This window comes from Schistocerca cancellata, chromosome 2 (genome assembly GCF_023864275.1).
Source record: "Schistocerca cancellata isolate TAMUIC-IGC-003103 chromosome 2, iqSchCanc2.1, whole genome shotgun sequence".
NCBI classification, from domain to species: Eukaryota; Metazoa; Arthropoda; class Insecta; order Orthoptera; family Acrididae; genus Schistocerca; species Schistocerca cancellata.
The window spans coordinates 692354467-692375713 of record NC_064627.1 but is presented as its reverse complement, the minus strand read 5'-3'; the positions used below and the strand labels follow the sequence as shown (position 1 = coordinate 692375713).

Sequence of the window (21247 nt, the reverse complement as noted above, 5' to 3'; positions counted from 1 at the left end):
TGACAAGGGATGTTGAGTTTTTGCCTGGTTTAAGGATTGCAAAGATGACACTATCTCTGTACTGTGAATCGAAGACTACTTCTAGACAGACATGGCTGAAGACCCTGAGTTGATGGAGTCTGTGAGTCAGATGTTGGATAATCTGATTTTGAATTGAATCTGGTCTCAGGCAAGATATGATTCAACAGCCTTAAGCAACAGCCAGTCAGTGAAAGATTGAGTATACAATTCAGATTTATGGGGAATAGGAAAATGTCTTCAACTTGTCTTTTGTGTATTCTGAAGGTAGCCCGGGTGTTGTTGTGTTGTTGTCTTCAGTCCTGAGACTGGTTTGATGCAGCTCTCCATGCTACTCTATCCTGTGCAAGCTTCTTCATCTCCCAGTACCTACTGCAACCTACATCCTTCTGAATCTGCTTAGTATATTCATCTCTTGGTCTCCCCCTGCGATTTTTACCCTCCACGCTGCCTTCCAATACTAAATTGGTGATCCCTTGATGCCTCAGAACATGTCCTACCAACCGATCCCTTCTTCTGGTCAAGTTGTGCCACAAACTTCTCTTCTCCCCAATCCTATTCAATACTTCCTCATTAGTTATGTGATCTACCCATCTAATCTTCAGCATTCTTCTGTAGCACCACATTTCAAAAGCTTCTATTCTCTTCTTGTCCAAACTATTTACCGTCCATGTTTCACTTCCATACATGGCTACACTCCATACAAATACTTTCAGAAATGACTTCCTCACACTTAAATCTATACTCGATGTTAACAAATTTCTCTTCTTCAGAAACGCTTTCCTTGCCATTGCCAGTCTACATTTTATATCCTCTCTACTTCGACCATCATCAGTTATTTTGCTCCCCAAATAGCAAAACTCCTTTACTACTTTAAGTGTCTCATTTCCTAATCTAATACCCTCAACATCACCCGACTTAATTCGACTACATTCCATTATCCTCGTTTTGCTTTTGTTGATGTTCATCTTATATTCTCCCTTCAAGACACCATCCATTCCGTTCAACTGCTCTTCCAAGTCCTTTGCTGTCTCTGACAGAATTACAATGTCATCGGCGAATCTCAAAGTTTTTATTTCTTCTCCATGGATTTTAATTCCTACTCCGAATTTCTCTTTTGTTTCCTTTACTGCTTGCTCAATACACAGATTGAATAACATCAGGGATAGGTTACAACCCTGTCTCCCTTCCCAACCCCTCGACTCTTATAACTGCCATCTGCTTTCTGTACAAATTGTAAATAGCCTTTCGCTCCCAGTATTTTACCCCTACCACCTTCAGAATTTGAAAGAGAGTATTCCAGTCAACATTGTCAAAAGCTTTCTCTAAGTCTACAAATGCTAGAAACGTATGTTTGCCTTTCCTTAATCTGTCTTCTAAGATAAGTCGTAAGGTCAGTATTGCCTCACGTGTTCCAGTATTTCTACGGAATCTAAACTGATCTTCCCCGAGGTCGGCTTCTACTAGTTTTTCCATTCGTCTGTAAAGAATTCGTGTTAGTATTTTGCAGCTGTGGCTTATTAAACTGATTGTTCGGTAATTTTCACACCTGACAACACCTGCTTTCTTTGGGATTGGAATTATTACATTCTTCTTGAAGTCTGAGGGTATTTCGCCGGTTTCATACATCTTGCTCACCAGATGGTAGAGTTTTGTCAGGACTGGCTCTCCCAAGGCCGTCAGTAGTTCCAATGGAGTGTTGTCCACTCCGGGGGCCTTGTTTCGACTCAGGTCTTTCAGTGCTCTGTCAAACTCTTCACGCAGTATAGTATCTCCCATTTCATCTTCATCTAGCCCAGGTATAAAGACAATAACAATACTGTCATAAAGTGGGTCATGAGGTGTTCAAGAACCAATGCATTAGTACAAATACCATGACAAAGAAGGAAACCCAGAACAGCTGTTGATCTTTGGTGGCCCATTAGACTACAGAGCTTGGCCCACACCTGGGTAGAAAGTCACTGCTTACAGTGTCTCCGGCAGGTAATGGGTCTGTGAAGGATGTTGCTTGAGATATCACTGGGCCCTTCGAAGTCCTGGATAGCTGTTACAATTTTCCTTGGTCTATCATGCCAGTGAAGGGGGCCTTAATAAAGAGCATAGCAGTTCTGTTACCAATGATTATTGCAGTGGAGACATCTCTGTCTACCTCCTCAGTACAGTCTGATGGAGAGGGGACAAAGGTGACTGAAATCCAGAAGTGGGTACCTCATGGTATGTAAGTGCTCTGTTTGGTGGTTAATAGACACAGAAACTGGTAATCACTGGGGTGGTTAGCACTTGCACTGCCTTCACTTCCTACGTAGTACTGAGGGCTATCCATTCTCTGATGACATCTGCGTGAAACATGTAAGGATTCTTTTGGGGCTGCTATGGTTCTGGCAGAAGGCACAGTGACCTCAAAAGGTTGGAGAATGATCAAAGGTAAAATGCATTTCTTGGTGCGCAGATCATGGAAGAAGAGGACATTCATGGTTGCAGTTCTGGCTAGTGACAGTAATATCCACTGCAGTTCCATTGAATTATCTTGTTTAGGATATACTGGTTAGGAGTGGAGGGGCCAAGGGTCACTCTTTTACACTGGTAAGGACAGAACATCACTGATAAACTAAGGTTACATTTGGGGGGAGGGGACAGTGATCTGATGCTTCTTGTGTCACTGGTGTATTCTTCATTTGTGGTTTCTTCTTTTTATCCTTAAAATACTTGGAAGAGCTTATTCACTGTGAGCAAAGAAATGGGGAGATTCAGGCAACTCAGTGCCCTGCAGTCCACCGCTCCTTCAGTCACAGGCTGATGTTTTGTTGCTAGTCTGAAGATTTCTGGGAGAGCATTCTCTAAAGGAAGCTCTGTCACTGGTAGACACCAGTGGAGGATGTTGCACCTCTAGTTGGATGTGGGGAGTTGAAATCTCTGTACATGGTGCTGCAGGAACTACAAGAGAGAGCGAGCCCTACTCCCACCTTGAGCTAATTTACTTCCGCAACTGCCAGAAATCAACATTGAGGGAATGGAGGGAATAAGTACTCGAAGTACTGCCGATGACCTGGCCACAGTATTGGCAAAATTGCATACTGCTGGGACAAAACGTAGGCAATCATACATCTTCCAGGCTTCAAAATTTGAGACACATTTGGAGGCTTTAAATTCCTGGATTTTACATTCCTTGATTAAGCTAGCAGACTTTTGGAATCAAGGAGTGTGACTGTCTTTTCAATTGACACAATGCTAATGGTTCATATGTGGAGGTTTTATGAGGTAGATGACTACAGTCTCCATGAATTGGGTTGTTCATACACTGGGAAGACATGGCTGATGTGTCAGCATTTAAAGCACTGTCAACAGGTGTGGAAAATATGGTTTCACTTCACACTGGTAGACAGTGACCTTAACTTTCTCAGGAAGCGAATCCACAATAAAAGTGAGGATGAACGCTCCAGTGTCAGTTTTGTTGCATGGGGGTTTGACGTATGTGATGTATGAAGCAGACCGTTCGCTTCTCCAAGTTTTAGTGTAATTTCTCATCCATCTGCAGAATTACGTCCTCATGAGAAATTAAACCCTCACAATGTTCAGGTTTATATGGCATGTTAAGGTGAAAGATATGTCACCAAGTTTCTTTCAAGAGATTAACACTCCGGACTGGATAGGAGACAATACTTATAATTACGATAGAACCACTTCATAGTTTACTGAGGAAGATTTCTCCAAATACAATTTTGATATTATATGTTCAGATAGGAAGTGTACAGGATTTTTATATTAACTATTTTTGAAAGAAAATTACTGGAATTATTGATAACTTGTTGACTACTGTTCCCCATAATTGCCATCCTGTTCAATTCATGTGGTGAGCCAGGATGCAAGCTCCTTTATACCCAGCTCGTAGATCTCTCCCACCAGTTCTTCCCCCAACTTCAGAACCTCTTTCTGCACCTGCTCGACGGTTGAAAATTTAATTCCATTTATATGTGCCTTTAGAGAGGTGAAAAGATAATAATCTGAAGGCACCAATTCAGGGGAACACTGGGGTGGTTCAAAACATCCCAACCAAATGAGTCCAGGCTAAGGTTAAGGCTAAAGCTGTGGAAAGGTGGTCATTGTTGTGCAACAAGCACACTCCTCTTGTCAGCACTCCCCTCCTTTTGTTTCGAATGATCCTTTTGAGGTTTTTGAGGGTCTCACAATATTATTGTGCATTGACGGTCTCCCCAAGGCAGAAATTCAACTGAAATTATGCCTTTTAGGTAGCAAAAGACTGCAGCAATATTTTTTTTGCCTAAAATTGTGGTTTTGAATTTTTTGGCAGATGCAGAACTTTTGTGACATCACAGTGACAACTGCCTTTGTATCAGGAATGTAATGAGCCATCCGAGCTTCATCTTCAGTCACAATAGAGCACAGAAAACCCTCATCTTCCAGCTCAAGAAACTGTCAGACGCTACTAACCTGATTTTTTCTTGTGCTACTATGTGAGTTGTTTTGGGACCCATCCTGCACACAGTTTCTGGTATCCCAGTGTTTCTGTGAGTGTCTCATATAACAGAGTTACGAAGAGTTGCAGAAAAATCACAGAAATTTCATCCACTGTCAATCAGCAGTCTACACAAACAGTTTCCTCAATTTTTTGCACCAACTTGTATGTCAAAATGGAAGTTCTTCCAATCCTATGCTCATCATTCCACTCCTATGTTTATCATGAACATTTGTTCTGACTCCACTAAACTCCCACTACCACTTAAACACACACAGACTGTTCATAACACCTTCACTGCAAACCATTTTGAAATGTGAAAAAATTTCAGTAGGTGATACTCCTTCCACGAATAGGAAGCAGATGACAGCACATGACTCCCACTTGACAGGATTTCTATCTTTCATGCAACTGAACACTACAACATGAGTTTATGTACAATCATGTTACTGTGATCTGGGTGTGAATCAGGAACTAAGAGGAGTATGTTTCTGCAGTTTGTTCAGTTTTACGTTCCTCCCATGGCATGGCCAAGGAAGGAAAAGTTCTTGGGGATATAATAATCAGAATTTAACAATGTAATATAACCAGAATTTAAGCATGCAAGTCTGTCAGGGATGACAGCCAGTATTTTACCAGTTGGTAACTTTGGTCATTTCGTGACACCAAACTTCTGCTTTAATGCCTATTCTGGTCAAGAGCTCTCTCCTTGGGCATCACCCAGCCTGAGCAACGGCCATCCGACTCTATGTCCACTGTTAACAGCTCAGCCATCAATAGTGCAGTCTCTACTTAGGCACTGTTTGGGTACCTTATGACCTGCCATAATGACTGTCTACCAGGCTGTGTAAGAGGTGACTTTACCTGCACAGCTTGCTGTTCTCTTAAAATTTTTGAAAAAAAAAAAAAAAAAAAAAAAAAAAAAAAAAAAAAAAAAAAAAAAAAAAAAAAACTTTGGATGTGAGTCCACTGAAACGAAAATGGGGAAGAAATGAGAGATGAACCATAATCAGTGTCCTAATGACAAGAATGAGAAAAGATACAGTCAGAGAGTAAGAGTGCAGTGCAGGGAAGGAAGAAGTTCTGCAACTGCTAAGGACCCCATGTTGTCATGCACATACTAACAAGTGAGTTGTGAGCCCCCCAGGAATTACTGAAGTATTAGTCTCAACTACGACTTATTTTAGTAGCTCTGTGATGACAGAAGGCTAAATCTTGAATGCCAATGGAGGTCACTTGTCTCAGTCTTCTGGGCTCATATGGAGACTACTAATCCTCATAATGGTCTCCCACATTAATGTGGACTCTGCTGATTGGCTATGTTCAGAAACAGATGTCACAACTCATCTTACACTCTTGAGTAATTTGTCAGTATTTGGCCCATTCTAGGCTGTATTCCTATCTGCAGTGGTCAGCATTTTAAACTTCAGCGTTGGACGCTCGCTCCACATTACAAGGCAGAAATCCTCACATAATCAATGGACAAGCAGTCTTCATATACAAGCTGAATACACTGGAATGGCTGCATCAGCAGCTAGATGGATCACAATCATAAAATAATCTCACAACGAGATTTTCATTCTGCAGCAGAGTGTGCGTAGATATGAAACTTCCTGGCAGATTAAAACTGTGTGCCAGACTGAGACTCGAACTTGGGACCTTTGTCTATCACAGGAGTGCTTCTGTGAAGTTTGGAAGGTAGGAGATGAGGTACTGGCAGAATTAAAGTTATGAGCAGGGGCTGTGAGTCGTGCCTGAGTAGCTCAGATGGTAGAGCAGTTGCCCATGATAGGCAAAGGTCCCGAGTTCGAGTCTTGGTCTAGCACACAGTTTTAATCTGCCAGGAAGCTTCTTCTAAGCACTGTTGGATCTGCTAGATGTGTCCAGTTGGGAACTGTTCACTTGAATGCTGATCGACCACTTCCTACTAAGCAGTGCCAATGAGGAGGCAGGAGAGCATTTATGGATGGTGAAGGTTAACATCATAGCAGTGCTCAAGTATGGGCTTTCAGAAATTTCAGAAGGCACTGTTCCTCTACCTGTACAAGACTCTCAACACCTGGGCAAGTTCGTCACAGAGCGCCACAGTGTCATGTGTATTAAAATACATATACAGGAAGAAAGGCAGGAAGAGATCTTCTTCTTCTTTTTCTTCAGCACTACAGCCTTTGGCGAGCCTTGGCTCCTGAAGCTATTTGCCTCCATGCTTCCCAGTTTTTGCAGCTCTTTTCCATCCGCGACTCCCATGCTGGTGAGATGATCCATTACATCATCTGTCAGTTTTCATACTTCTAACCACATGTTACTAGTAGTTGAACTAGGGAGTTATATATTAGAAGCTTTGTTCTTCTTGTAACAAGGATGTTTCTGGAGAGTTGTAAATTTGTGAAGTAAACTATGTTCCCTGCTCGTACTCTTTCCTTCATAGCTTTTCCAATACTATATTATCGTTTGATATTAAGGCTCCCAAGTAACTAAAAGAGGACACTCTGTTGAAGCATTTCCTATTTACATTTAGATCTTTAGGGCTCTTCTGGGCTCAGTGTGAAACTAGCACATATTTTGTTTTTATTTTCATTTACTAAGAGGCTAATTTTTTATGCTTCTGTTTCGATTATCAGGTAGGTTTCTTTAATTGTGTTGGCAACTTCTTCCTAATATTGAAATTTCATGGCATACATATACATCTGATATGTTTTCATAAATATGGTGCCTATTTTATTGATCTTATTTACTATGCTGTAAAAGGTGTAGTGATTCGAGAATTTCTGCGTAAATTCTAGAACCACTCAGCCTTCTACCATCTCGAATACACAATATTCTAGATACGAGTGTGTGATGGTAAAATCCTACCTACTGCATGTCACATGTTTGTGTGTGAAAGTTTAAAGTCAGTCACCAGAAGAAAGCAGACGCGGCAGTCAAACGGCACCGACAAGTACTTGTCGGCAATCCATGGATGTTTTAGAGGAAGAACCATATAGTTTTTATGCAGCTCTGTGCCTATTGTATCATTGACTATTGTTATGTGAAAGAAGAACAGCTGAAAAAGTAATCTTGAAAATTCTTCATCCAGCCTCGTTAGAGGCAAGACCTATTTTATGATTCATATGAAGTGGAGTCATGGTTATTAAGCTGACTCTTTTATAAATGTAATTAAATTTGTTTCTAATGTTGGACAGAGCGAGTGACTTACTGGAAGTCATATATGTATGTGGAAAGTGAGAATTTTATTCTGTATGGAGTTCAAATATACCGTTGGTTGATGAAAAGTAAAGTTCGCGTATCTACTTATTTCACAAGTGGAGGGAGAGGCTTAAATATTCCTGTACGTAGCATCATTCTACGGGGAAGAAGTCAAGAGAGTTTTCCAGCATCCAGCTAGCCAGCCAAGAAGATCGGCTGCGAATCTCAAGTAAGTCACCTTGTATAGAAGAAGTGGGAAGTTTGTACGTCTACTTCACACTTTAAATCAGCTTCAAAAATGTTATAACGCATTGACCTGTGTAAAAGGACCCAAGAAAATGGGAATTTTAAGTAAAACACTAGAGAAAAAGTTGTTATGTGTTGCCCTGGCAACCAAACATAACACGACAAGGGATTTACTCTCAGACATTGGAATACGTTTAAGTATCCAATGAAGCAAAATTTGAATGAAAAATGGTGAAGACATGGAAAATTCACAACTATAAAACAGTAAAGAAGATTTTGACACATTTGTCTAAGAAGAAATACGCATAGAACACTTCAACCAAGAAAATCCAGTACGGGGAGTATACAGCTCTCACACACACCTTGGGGACGGGGACACAGACACGGAAACTAACCTACATCCGAAGCTGCCGGCACCAGCTGCTGTTCACTGGTGCTGACCTGCCTCTACATTCGCTCACCTATGCAACGAGACTTCTACGCTGAGTGAAAGTGAAACAAAACTTCATTACTTTAGTACGAAGTGGTACATACTGTTGAGTGAACTTTTATTTGTGTAATTATCATATTTAAAGTTAGTTTTAACTAAGATTACGAGAGCTAAAGCATTTAAAAGTATGGAAAATTTACAACATGGAGAAACTCAAGACCCATCTATGGCTATGAGAGTTACCAAAGAAACACCTGACTGGGCTGAGTTGGTAAATTTAATCAAAGCTCAAAGTTCAACTCTAAGTAAAAAACTAGGCTTGGTAAATTCTCAATTAAGTACCCACGGTGAAGTTTTAAATAGTCAAGTGACAAATTTAGGTTTTCTAAATGCCAAAGTCAACTCGCAAAGCAAAGAATTTAGTAATCTATGCAAAGGCATGGGTGCTCTTAAAACTGAATTTGATGCCTTAAATAGTCTAGTAGAGAATTTAAAAATAGATTTCAAGAATGAATCGACTAATTCCTAAACCATTCATGTAAATCAAATGTTTACTGACTTTAGTCAGGAACAGAATAACAATTTCCAAGATTTACCAAAAAGCTTAGAATTCAACATTAAGGACAGATGTAATAATGAGGAATCCAAAGTTAACGAAAAGTTAGGATCTTTTGAAAATGTGTACAATATTAAGTTTAATGCTGTAAAGCAGGGATTCAATACTTTGAAAGAGAGTGTAGACAAGAATAATGAATTAATACCGATTAGTCAATCGCAAATTACAGGTGTCAGTACATGAGTAGATAATGCAGAGAGAAATTTCAAAAAAAAAAACGAACTCTGATGCCATAAATGTAAGTAGTTTGGAGAAACAATTTGAAGAAATTATATATCGAAAAGTTACCGAAAGAATAACCTCTTGAAACGTATCGCCTATTCTGTCTTCCGAACTGAGTGGTACCAGGAAGGGTACAGGTGGCTTGTGGAGAGAACTCAAGCTTGTCCAGGATAAAGTAGCAAAAAGGGTAACGTCACTAAGGTGGTGTTAACCGGTGAAGCTGTGACTGATTTGCAGTGGGGGGGCTAATTCAGGGTTAACAAGACAATTCCCTAAATTTAAGCCGGATGGAGATGTACATCCGACCCATTTCTTAAAAAGGTTTGACCAAGCCCTACCTAAAAATTGAAGAGATTACAAGAAGAAGATCGAATTTGCAGTGGGGTACCTTCTAGGGGAAGCCTCAGAATGGGGAACAGTAAATATTGGGAATTTTTCTTCTTGGGAGCACTTTCAAAAGAAATTTAAAGAAAATTACTGGTCTGCCGGGGCACAAGAAAAGTTAATATCAGATCCATGGAACCTGGGCAGAGACACCTATCCCCCAGGGACGTTAACATTCTGAGTTTACGGGCGAATTGACGACAGCTGGATCCCGAGCTGTTTTCGGCGTTTCTTCCAAAATAGTCCTCCTGCACCGAATTCCTTTAAAATCTTAAACTATTCTGTCATCTATCCTTTAAAATTTAGAACTATCCTGGAGTCTTATTGCTTAGAAAACAGAATATGACTATAAAACAGAGAACAACTTAAGAAAATCACCAAAAAGAAGTGATATCCAGACAAAATAAGCCGAATAGATTATTATATTTAAATATAATATGATGTGGCTAGTTAAACAACTGTGATACCGAAATGTATAGCTTTTCTATTTTGTATAGAATATTTTATACCTTTAATGAGATGTGGTATAGATGGGATGGTTTGTATAAATTTTGAAAGGGGTGGGTATTGTAGATAAGAGCATGATTTACATGAACAGATAAATCATGACTAACACAAACAACCCTCACAAACAAGGGTGCATGATTCTCCACCATTTGCCGTTTCCATAGGGTGGCTAGAATTTCCTGGGGGACCTCGACGGTGAAGGTGGGGCAAGTCCGTTCTGTAGGACACGATTTAACACCAAACCTCCTCCAGCGTCTCACTCAAGTACCTGAGAAGTATCTTCTTTCTCTTCTTCGATCCTAGCATCCACATCTATCTTTTCCTTTCTTACTTCTCATTTGAGGACCTGTCTATTTTTTCCCTCTTTCCATATTCATAAACTTCTATCACTGAGTCCTTCCTTATTTCCATAGTCTCTAATAATCTACATCTTATCTTTAGATAAGAAGGCTGAAGAATCAGACTGCACGAACACACATCCACATATACACAAGGATACACTTAGACACAAATATACAATTACAGACTAGAAAGCCTGTCACAATATGTGAACCGCCAAGTGTTGTAGGGGAAAATGTGGGTAGGTCTAGAAATATGCACACATATATAGGAAGCTATGATGGTTCTACAACAAATATACAGAAGAAAAGGTGTATATAAACTAAGAAAGAGGCATGAACAAAGAGAGAAAACGAAAGCTGGAGAGAACGTTAACCATGATGATGAACAAGAAATGTCGGTATAATAAATAGTCTAATGAACTGAAGGATAGTGGGACATGAATAGTATATGTTGACATAGTATCTATTGAAAGTATAGAAGTTCATAAGTAGAGGAGGACTCTAGGGAGTAAATGATGTATTAAAGAATAAATGTGAGGCTTAAGATGGAGTTATATCTTTACCAGAAAATACTTTGGAATGACTCCTTACCCTCTCCCTTAAAACCCACATCCTTTCGTCTTTCCCTCTCCTTCCCTCTTTCCTGATGAAGCAACCGTTGGTTGCGAAAGCTTGAATTTTGTGTGTATGTTTGTGTGTCTATCGACCTGCCAGCGCTTTCGTTTGGTAAGTCACATCATCTTTGTTTTTAGATATAATTATGTTATACATAGAAATGTATACTAGGGTAATGAACCGTGAGGCCTACTCAGAAAGGATAAGGGGAGCATACCAAGCATTCACTAAGTATATAGGGCAGGCATACCCACGTGGAGGTAGGACGACCTGTGGGGGGAAAAAAGGAGGGGGGCTGTTTTATAAGGGGCGTACCTACCAGAATGGAAAGAGGAAGTGCTCTCATAAGGTCAACCCACTAGTAAGAAGTGGTCCTAGGAGAAGGGAACAGCATTGTTACAAAAGTTACAAATTTTATAGGAATTATTCTGGAAAATATAAATTCTATGAACGACTAGCATTATTATGTTTTGTAGAAGTAAATGAGTGTCAAAAGAACACTTTTATTTCACCCAGAGTCCCTCCAAGTTACATCTAATGAAAATAGTACATACTAGGAAAAAGGTAGTACAAAAAGGTAAGAATGGAAAATAGATTACTCATGCATCATAAACACCTGAAGTTTTCGAATGAAAAAGAAAATAAAGAAAAGAGATAAAGTCCTCACAATTCCTCAACATTAGAAAAGCTGACTCAAACCTTGAGTGAATGCTCATGTCTTAATGTTAACGTAAAATAAGAAAAGAATAGAGAAACAATGAGAGAAAGATTGTTGTTATAGAGAGGAGAGATACGTATACAAACCTATGTAAAAAAAAGTATATTGTTAAAATATGAAATGTTATTATGAATGATATTACTTGCATAATGAATATGTATGAAATATCACATGTTCGATCTGAGAGGGGTGGTTGGTTGGGGGGGGGGGGGGGGTGATATGTAGCGATTCGATAATTTCTGTGTAAATTCTAGAACCACTCAGCTTCCTACCATCTCGAACACACGATATTCTAGATATGAGAGTGGGATGGTAAAATCCTACCTTCTGTGCGCTAAATGTTTGTGTGTGCATGTTTAAAGTCAGTCGCGAGAAGAAAGTAGACGTGCCGGTTGAATAGCACCAACAAGTACTTGTCCGGCAATACATAGATGTTTTAGAGGAAGAACTGTGGAGTTTTTAAACAGCTCTGTGCCTATTGCGTCACTGACTATTGTTATGTGAAAGAAGAACAGTTGAAAAAGTAATCTTGAAAAACTCTTAAGCCAGCCTTGTTAGAGGCAAGACCTATTTTATGATTCAAGAGGCTTAAATATTCCCATATCTAGTGTCATTCTACGGAGAAGAAGTCCAGCAGCCCAGCTAGCCAGCCAAGAAGATCGGCTGTGAATCTCAAGTAAGTCACCTCGTATAAAAGAAGTGGGAAGTTTGTATGTCATATGTTTGTATGGCACCAAAAACATAAGAAGAGCTATATTGAAGACAGTGAAGAGACTATCACATTGCTTCACCCCTTTATTGAAGACAAAGCTTTCACTTGTCATGTTAACTATTTTTACTTTAGCTCGTTTGTCACTGTCAATTTTAATTACATTTATTAGCTTGGCACATATAATAGCTTCCCTCAGCACTCTTGTGTATTTCTTGCGAGTTTATGCTGCCAAAGACTTGTTTGAAAGAAATGAACAGGAAATGCAGATCTATATTATGTTCACAGAACTTTTCCATCATTTGTCTTATCACAAATATTTGATTAGTTGTTCCTCTGTCTGGCCTAACACCATACTATTGCCAAAGTATGCTTTCTGCGCACTTTTCATTCAGAATACTCGTTAACTACTTATAAGTCAGGCTAACAATGTTATACCTATGTAATTTTCACATGCTGTTCTATCTCCTTTCTTATAAATGGGTACTATTATTCCTGTTTTCCAGTTATCCTGCATGGTTTTAGTTCACCATATGTCTGACATTAGTATGCACAGCTCCTTTACTAAGCACTTCCACCACATTTTATTAATACAGAGCTGTCATCACCAGGGGCTTGAATGTGTTTCATCTTATGGATATTCAGAGGAACCTCTTGCAGCATTGGTTTTCTTACATCATTTTTGCTTCTCGCTCCCTTTTTCTTCCTGTGGGCCTGTCTATTCTTCTTCTAAGCTGTTACTTAGTGCATCTTTGAAGTACTCTGCCCACAACCTTATCTTTTTCCCATCTACATTCGAGCATGCCTTTATTTTTGGCTCACATACACTACTTACTTTCCTTAAAGCATTACGGGACTTTCTTATTTCACTCTGTTTCTTTGGCTCTTCTAGTTCTTGGAATTTGTTCTTGGTCCACTGCTTTTTTTTTTTTTTTTTTCCTTCTCTTGCACAGTCTGTTAGCTCTTTTCCTTTATTCTATATATTGCTCCATGTTATTTCTTGTTTTTCTTTGTAACAATCCCGTTCTTCCTCTATTCTTTTTCTCTATTGCTAACCTGCAATTTTCTTCAAACTATCTTCAGATTCTTCTATTTCTTCTCACGCCCATTATTTCTTCTTATTAGTGGCTTTTTCAATCCTGCTCCACCTCTGAACTACTCCTGCTGGTGGCGCTTCATTACTCAAGTTCCCACTTAGTGTTAGTACATATTTTTTCATTTGAATAGGAATTTTAAGTCTGCCTAAATTCCAATTCATCCTATTGTTCTGTTCTGCTGCTATTTACCCGTGATAGTTTCTCTCTCAAGACTGATTTTGTCACATAGTGATCCGAGTCATACTTGGTCCACAGCAGCTCTGTAGATCTACGAGGGTTGGAACTTAAATAGAGGCAACTATTTATTCACAACCGGCAGAAAAAAGTTACAGGTTTGCTACTGTTACTGTCCTTCAAAGTAGTCACCAGCATTGTGTAGAACCCATTTCCAGTGATGTGGAAGGCGTAGTATACCATTAGCAGAGCCTGTTCTGTTGATGGTGCAAATGGAGCGGTCCACTGCCTGTCGAATCTATGGAACAGTTCTGAAGAGAATTCCACCGTCAATACATAGTATTAATGCTCGTTTTTGGAGCATCACTTGCTACCAGCTTTGCGAAAGAAGCAGCGACACTTACTGCACAACCCACCCATCATTTTGCACAACAATGTGCAGGCGCATACAGCACAAGCTGTGGCTGCTCTGTTCGGTCGATGGGACTGGGAAGAACTGCACCATCCACCATACTCCCAAGACTTAAGTCCTTGTGATTGTGATTTGATTCTGAAGATGAAGGAACCACTTTGTGGCATTCACTTCAGAACTGTTCCAGAGATTCGACAGGCAGTAGACCGCTGCATTCGCACCATCAACAGAACAGGCTCTGCTAACGGTATACTATACCTTCCACATCGCTGGCAACAGTTTCTACACAACACTGGTGACTACTTTGAAGGACAGTAACAGGTACAAACATGTAACTCTTTTCTATCGGCTGTGAATAAATAGTTGCCACTATTTAAGTTCCAACCCTCGTATAATCGACTAAAATATAGTCAATCTGGCTGATGATTCCATTGACTGCCAACTTTCACGTACCCTGAGGATCTTTTCATGTGAAAAACAAGTGCTCTTAATCATCATATTATTCCCTTCTATGAAATGACACAGTAGATCTATATTTTCATTGTTTTCTTTGTGCAATGCATGTTTTCCAAAGACTCTGTGTTGATGCTCATTCCTCAAAATTTTGGGGTTAAAATCTCCCACTGCTAGTATCAAGTCATACTTGGGCACTGAGCAACATACTTTTTCAAAATCTTGATAGAATTGTTCTTTTGTTACATCCTCCTTTCTTTCTGTTGGTGCATGTGTATCAATATGTTCCTAAATTCCCCTCTTATTCTTATTCTGCAAATGCTTTCATTAATATGTTCAAAAGTCTAATAAGCTTTCACTAGCATTCCTGGTTATTATAAACACAGTACCAAATTGGTCAGTTCTTTCCTCTGGGCCACTATATACCGATGAGTACTCACGTGTGCCAATCTGCCCATTTCCTTGCCACCTTATTTCCTGTAGCCCTGTAATACCATTCTTAAATTTTAAGATTTCATTGACTATTTCTTCCACTTTTCCAGGCTAAAGCTTCGTCCTTACATTCCCTGTTGCTATTGTCGAATCATTTATATGTTTCCTTTGATGGGATTGTGAGAAGTATTTTCTTTCCAGTATCTGATGCATATATTCCCAGTTGCCTTTCTTTACAGTATGGGGTTATCAGCCCCATACCCAACCCCAGCCTAGAGGACGACAATTTGCATAAGATTTCCTCCTTTGGGGAAACTAAGCTTCACCACAACCCTAGAGCCCTCCTAACCCTATGTTATGGGACACACTTTGTCTGACTCCTCTGACAAGACCACTCTACCTTCAGTCACCCTGCCAGTAGCTACCTACTGCTGGCACAGTCTTTGATTTAAAAGCCTGCCCAGCAATGAAGGTGCTTTCAATAAGTTGGAATAAATAAAAATAAATTAAATGTATAAGGAGTGTCATCCATTATGACACATCAACTGGACAAGGCTATATTCAGTATGTTACCAGAACCATTGTTTCATCAAATCGCAATCGAACTGTCACTTTGGAACCCGATTTAAGCCTCAGTCTAAACACCAAGCAGTATGTCATCACAATAAAGAGTACAGAGGAGGTGTGAGAAGCAGCAGCATAGTATCAATTTTATAACTGTATGTGTTTATGAAGCTGAACAATATGCAATAAAAAACAGATTTAAAATGGAAGATATAAAAAATGGTAGTAGCAGAGGTTAGCAAACTGACTATAAGTAATTGAAATATGTAATATACACAGACGATAACAAAGAAGGTACCATAAGTTGTAAATTAGCTATAAAACCACAAAAGTTAGAAAGTCGTACACAGCCCATAACAATACCTGACAGTAATAAGAGAAGTACGCAGCAGGACAAACAATAATGTTGTTTAAAACTCAAACATACAAAATACATTTATCAATTAATTGCCAAAACCATTAATTAAACAATATTACAGTAAAAAGGAACACTTCACTTCAGGAAGTGGGGGCTAAAGTGTACAGTCGTAACGATTAAGTGACATCATTTACTTCAAATATGGAGATGAAGATACAATATGACAAGGATGCTGTTCAACATGTGATAATCATTGTGTCCTGTAACAATGGCATTCTGATGATAGGCCTAACTCATAACATTGTCTGAAAGATGTGTCACCACTTCCACACCTCACTATGATATAATACAAACAACAGCTTAAAAATTTTGCCAGCAATTACACATATAGAGCATAGCAGATAAATCTTGCAGCAAAAAATTGTCATTTCAAGGAATGTATCACAACACCGATGTGCAAAGGAGACATAATGCACACATTTTATGTTGTGGTCCTAATGGAATGAAAACCTATTTTACAAAACCAGAGAAGGTACTAAGACTTCACTGTAAACTACAAACCACTAACAATAGATGGGAACAAATATGCTAAACAGAAGATAGCCTGTCTGATTTCTGTAAGTAAATGATTTCCTCTGAAGCCCAACGCAGGGAATGTTTCTCAATGATGTGTTAATTCTGTTTCAATATCGGGATATTTTCCATGCAATTACCAATATCCACTGCGTAAAATCACACTAATTACTCACACATACTCTAATGAAAGTATTCTTGGTTTCCTTACAAAATGCCACGTACAGTTAAATATACGTTTCATAGAAAGCTTGGGATCAGAGTGACAGAGAAATGCTTATTTTGGAGGTCTGTTGTTGAGTGAGCCAGCGTGAAAAGTCATTTATTTGCTAATCTGAGAAAATGTTCATACTTGATGTTCCGCTTCAGTAAGGGTTTTCAGTAGGTCTTCCAGTTTTTGGACATATTCTTCCGCAGCATCAACAGCTTCGACAACTGCACGACTATCTGCCTTGGAGTGTTCCATCTCAATTTAAAAATAATAATAATAAAATAATCAATGAATGTTGAACAATTTAATGAACATAATGCCACGCCTTCAAAAAGGTTTAATTTCCGGTACCCCAAATGAGCGGGCACAGTAACAATACACCAACATACTACTGATTTCAATCTTCACAAAGCTTATCATATCGTGATTGGTAACAATACGTAAGGAATAACCAAGCTCCTTATTTTTCAACAAGTTCAAATGTCCCTCAGAAATCGTCACAGACACTGGCAAGTGCTTTTACTAGATGGTTGACGTCAACGATTTGCTTAAAACAAAGTAACTACTAATTAGAAGAAAAATAAATTTTAAGCAAATACCACGGGAACATAATAATGGATTTTCAAACGTGTTAATGATTACATTAAATTTACAAAAATTATTCTTTGGAGCGTTAGCGAACTTTTATCTCCGTGAGGAAAAATATCGTTGCTGTTGGTGCTACAATAACTACTCTGACAACATTAATGTTTGGAGGAAAATCCTTGGGATCGTTGTGCAGATAGAGTGAATTGATTTTCGTTCTGGAGAGTATACTAAAATGACGGCTCATGATCAAATAAGGGCGATGTTAGATCAGTTGATGGGAACTGGTCGAAATGGTAAGAAACAGCACTACGTATTTGCAGTAAATTTGTTATATTGTTACTTTACCAGCAGGGTCCTATACTGCAATTTCAATATGGCGATGTAGTTTGTCGTTTATCAGGCGTAGTAATTTGTCAATCAGAGCGTATGGAAAGCACTTCATTGTACTAGTTATTTTGTCCATTAATATTATTTATTTTACATCGCAACTTACTAAGTATATGGTGACGTTTATTTATTTGTGATGTGCCTCTCCCTCTTCCCCCCTCCGTGCTCATTAGGTGCCCTTCCAGACAGTTTTATTATTGTATTTTATATAAGGTACATATACTCGTAGGTCGTACTTTGGTAGCATTAAAATAAACGATGGGAAGTGACCAGAACTTTCAGTAGTATTCTTCAGGAACTCGTGAAAGTGATGTTAGGAAGGATACGGAAGTAGTACAGTATGTTCATGCTTGACCTGTTTGTGACTGTTGGAAAATACGTACAATGTTGTGCAGTAAAAGTTAGTTTAATTTTTTGTTGTACTTGGATAAGTGTAGAAAAGTCATCTGAATTTGAATGACGGTAAAATATTTTTCTAACTTATTCCTCTTATGCATAAATTTATGTGATATAATAGTGGAAACGAGTTTTCTGTATAAACTATGTACTCTGCAATGAGGATGGAATAAAGTTTGCAGTACCTGCTTTTCTATTTTGGCTAGTGGAGTGATTTTGTGTGTGTGTGTGTTTGTGTGTGTGTGTGTGTGTGTGTGTGTGTGTGTGTGTTATCATTTTGGCACTTCTTTTTTTATATATATAAATATGATTGTAGATCTGGTCAGGGCCTGGGTTAGAGTGAAGGGTTGTAATGTGGCTTGGATGCTAATAGTCTTAAAACTGAGGAAGAAAGACTCAACAACATTACCAATGAGTTCTCTGTAATTAATCTCATGTACACACTGAAACCTTGCATTGCACATTTGCTATTTGCATGGTAAGTCACTATTCAGCCATAATCATGGTATGCCTCACTGGGCATCAGTGAACAGTATTTGGCACTTTCAAAGAAACCCCTGTAGTTCTGAAAAGTACCACTATGTTGTTGGGTATTGTAATGAACATTGGATAGCACATACTGAAAATAACAAAATAGGACTTCTTTTCATATCACATTAGGTAATGATTTCTTGAAGTGACCAGAAGCAAACTTACCATTAATAAGCTTAATGTTTCATATGTACTTCAGAGGAAGGAGAACGTATCAAATGAAATATCCTTTGTAAAGCTATAGTTTTGCTTTCTAGAAATATAGTAATTATAAGTGAAGCAGACTCTGAATCTGTTACTATGAGTCACCTGTTCCCAGTTGAATGTTGTCTGTTAGAAAACTCCAACTTTCTAAGGGCAACAAATATTTGATTTTAAGTATTTTGTGTAAATATTGACAAAATTTAAAATGCCGTCATGTAATCATTGAGTTAATCCCTTATCTAAGGTGGAACACAAGAAGTTGTTTATTAATTTTAGAAACTGTGTGTGTGGGTGTGGGTGTGGGTGTGTGTGTGTGTGTGTGTGTGTGTGTGTGTGTGTGTGTGTGTGGGGGTGTGTGTGTGTGTGTGAGGGGGGGGGGGGGGGGGTTGAGGCATTGTAAGTCATGACATGCAGATTACCCAGACTCTATTCATCTAGTATTTAAGAATGAGAGCACAGTGACCTTGTAGCAAACTTTCCTCATAGTTTCACAAATTTTCCTTGACACACACACACACAAACACACAGCATTTTTTGCTGTGCAAGAAGTAAAACTGCCATTTGACATGACTAATTTGTTAAATCTTTAATATTAACTCTATATGCATCACAATTTTTTAGGCTGTATCTACATACACTACTGAAGACACCTGCTAAATTATCATTGTAAGATACATAGCTCAGCAGATACTACAAACATTAAGCTGCATGAAACAGTAACTTTTTTAGTGCACGTTACTAGATTATACTCGTCCATTGTTTGACAAGGCATTATGGATATTTTTTTACTGTAGTTATATAAAAAGTAAAATTAAATGCATTTGTCTTGTAAGATAAACATCAAGTAAAATAAGAAATTGATACTGTAACATCTTAAGGTATTTTTAGAACTTTCACTACCAACAACCCTAAAATAATTTGACACCAGGCACTATTTGGCACAAAGATCTTGCATGGACATAAAAAGGGTTTCACTTACTTGGTTTACCAGATTTGGTTTTGACTTGTTCATTAGTCTGTGTGTGAATAATTGGAAGTAATGAAACCCACATAATTTTGTGTCCTTCATCTTAATGTCAAATAATGACCACATTTGTAAAATAATAAAATATTTGAAGCTGTTTGCTGTACTTCAATTCTTTAAAAGAATTAGGGGAGTGGGATTACTAGTATAACATGTTCCTATAATCTGGAGATAAGTTTTGTGGGTGTGTGGTACTGTTTATACTAATTTATCAGCAGGGTGTGTGTGTGTGTGTGTGTGTGTGTGTGTGTGTGTGTGTGTGTGTGTGTGTGTGTGTGTGTCTGTGTCTTTTGCACAAGAAATTACGAACTCATTATTTGGTGTAAAAGTACACACCTGACCTGTATTAAGTTGGTGACAAGTCTCTGGTAGACAAATACTTACCATACAGTTGCATAAGGTACCACTGCAATCGTATTTTAAGCATTTGATATAATGAAAGTTCAGTGCAATGCTCGACAATACTGTAATGTAAAATTACCAGATACCTTAATTCAAAGAGTTAATAAAGAATTCTTCTATATAATCTTTAAAAAATGATATGCAAGTGGTAGCAAATGCAATCAAATGCTTGGTTACTGTTAAGAACTATTGCACCCAAGACAGCCACTTCTGGTATGAAATGTCATACCTGTTGACAGGCAAGTGTTCATCAGATTCTTGAACTACTATGCTGTCAGCGATGGTAACTGGATAGTGCAGTCACTTTCTCAGAAGGTTTTAGAGAATGCAGAGGGTTGAAGTAAGGAAGCAGGACATTCTGTGAATCTTGAGCTTTCATTTCTATACTTGGCCTTGCTGATAAGTGTTGAAGTGGGTGCTGTGATATCTTTTTAATAATGTTGTCATGGAAACAGTGAACTGTGTGGAAGATAAGAATGATGACAATGGTAATTTGCTCTTGTTTGTGCTAAAACACTCACTGCCATTCATGTCTAGAAAGGTGCTGAAAACAGTGAAGCATACAACCATAAGTATCTGAGGTGGAGAAAATACCTCTTAAAAACTTAAAATTGTCTATACATAAGAAATCGCTTCGCCCTGTAGAAGAGTTTAGTAATACAGGGTGTACATAAAGTCTGGGAACTCTTTCAATTATTTGTTGCACAAGAACCAAACATATGTCATTTTGAAGAGATACCTTGAAAGTTTTTTCGTGTATACTGCCACCGCGTAGTTTGGTAATTTGCTGATAGTCAGCGCTAGTTGCAAACATGGCAAGTTCACGTGGGGAGCGATGTTTCTGTGTGAGTTCAACAAAAACAAGTGTGCTACAGCTTTACAACTGCTAATTAGAACCAAATACGGAAAGAAGCCACCAACAAGGAAGACCATTTACCAGTGGCACCACAAATTCGTTAAGACGGATTGCTTGTG

The 21247-nt window shown here is 38.6% G+C and overlaps 2 protein-coding genes across 4 annotated transcripts in view; one reads left to right on the top strand and one right to left on the bottom strand.

Annotated features, from left to right (window-relative positions):
• The window catches only part of LOC126162454 (cytokine receptor-like factor 3), a 124329-nt gene extending 106757 nt beyond the window's left edge, over positions 1 to 17572 (bottom strand). The window contains exon 1 of one of the 2 annotated variants that reach the window (XM_049918976.1): positions 17423 to 17572. In XM_049918976.1, coding sequence (XP_049774933.1) covers positions 17423 to 17572 — 150 coding nt within the window. Of the gene's footprint in view, positions 1 to 16881; positions 17295 to 17422 lie in introns of those variants that run through there. The other variant, XM_049918977.1, reaches the window with a different exon arrangement.
• The window catches only part of LOC126162455 (putative RNA-binding protein Luc7-like 2), a 51580-nt gene continuing 47816 nt past the window's right edge, over positions 17484 to 21247 (top strand). Inside the window, exon 1 of one of the 2 annotated variants that reach the window (XM_049918980.1) lies at positions 17484 to 17621. Coding sequence is in view for 1 of the 2 variants with exons in the window: in XM_049918979.1 (XP_049774936.1) it covers positions 17561 to 17621 (61 nt within the window). In the remaining variant the exon portion in view is untranslated. The remainder of the gene's footprint in view (positions 17622 to 21247) is intronic. The other variant, XM_049918979.1, reaches the window with a different exon arrangement.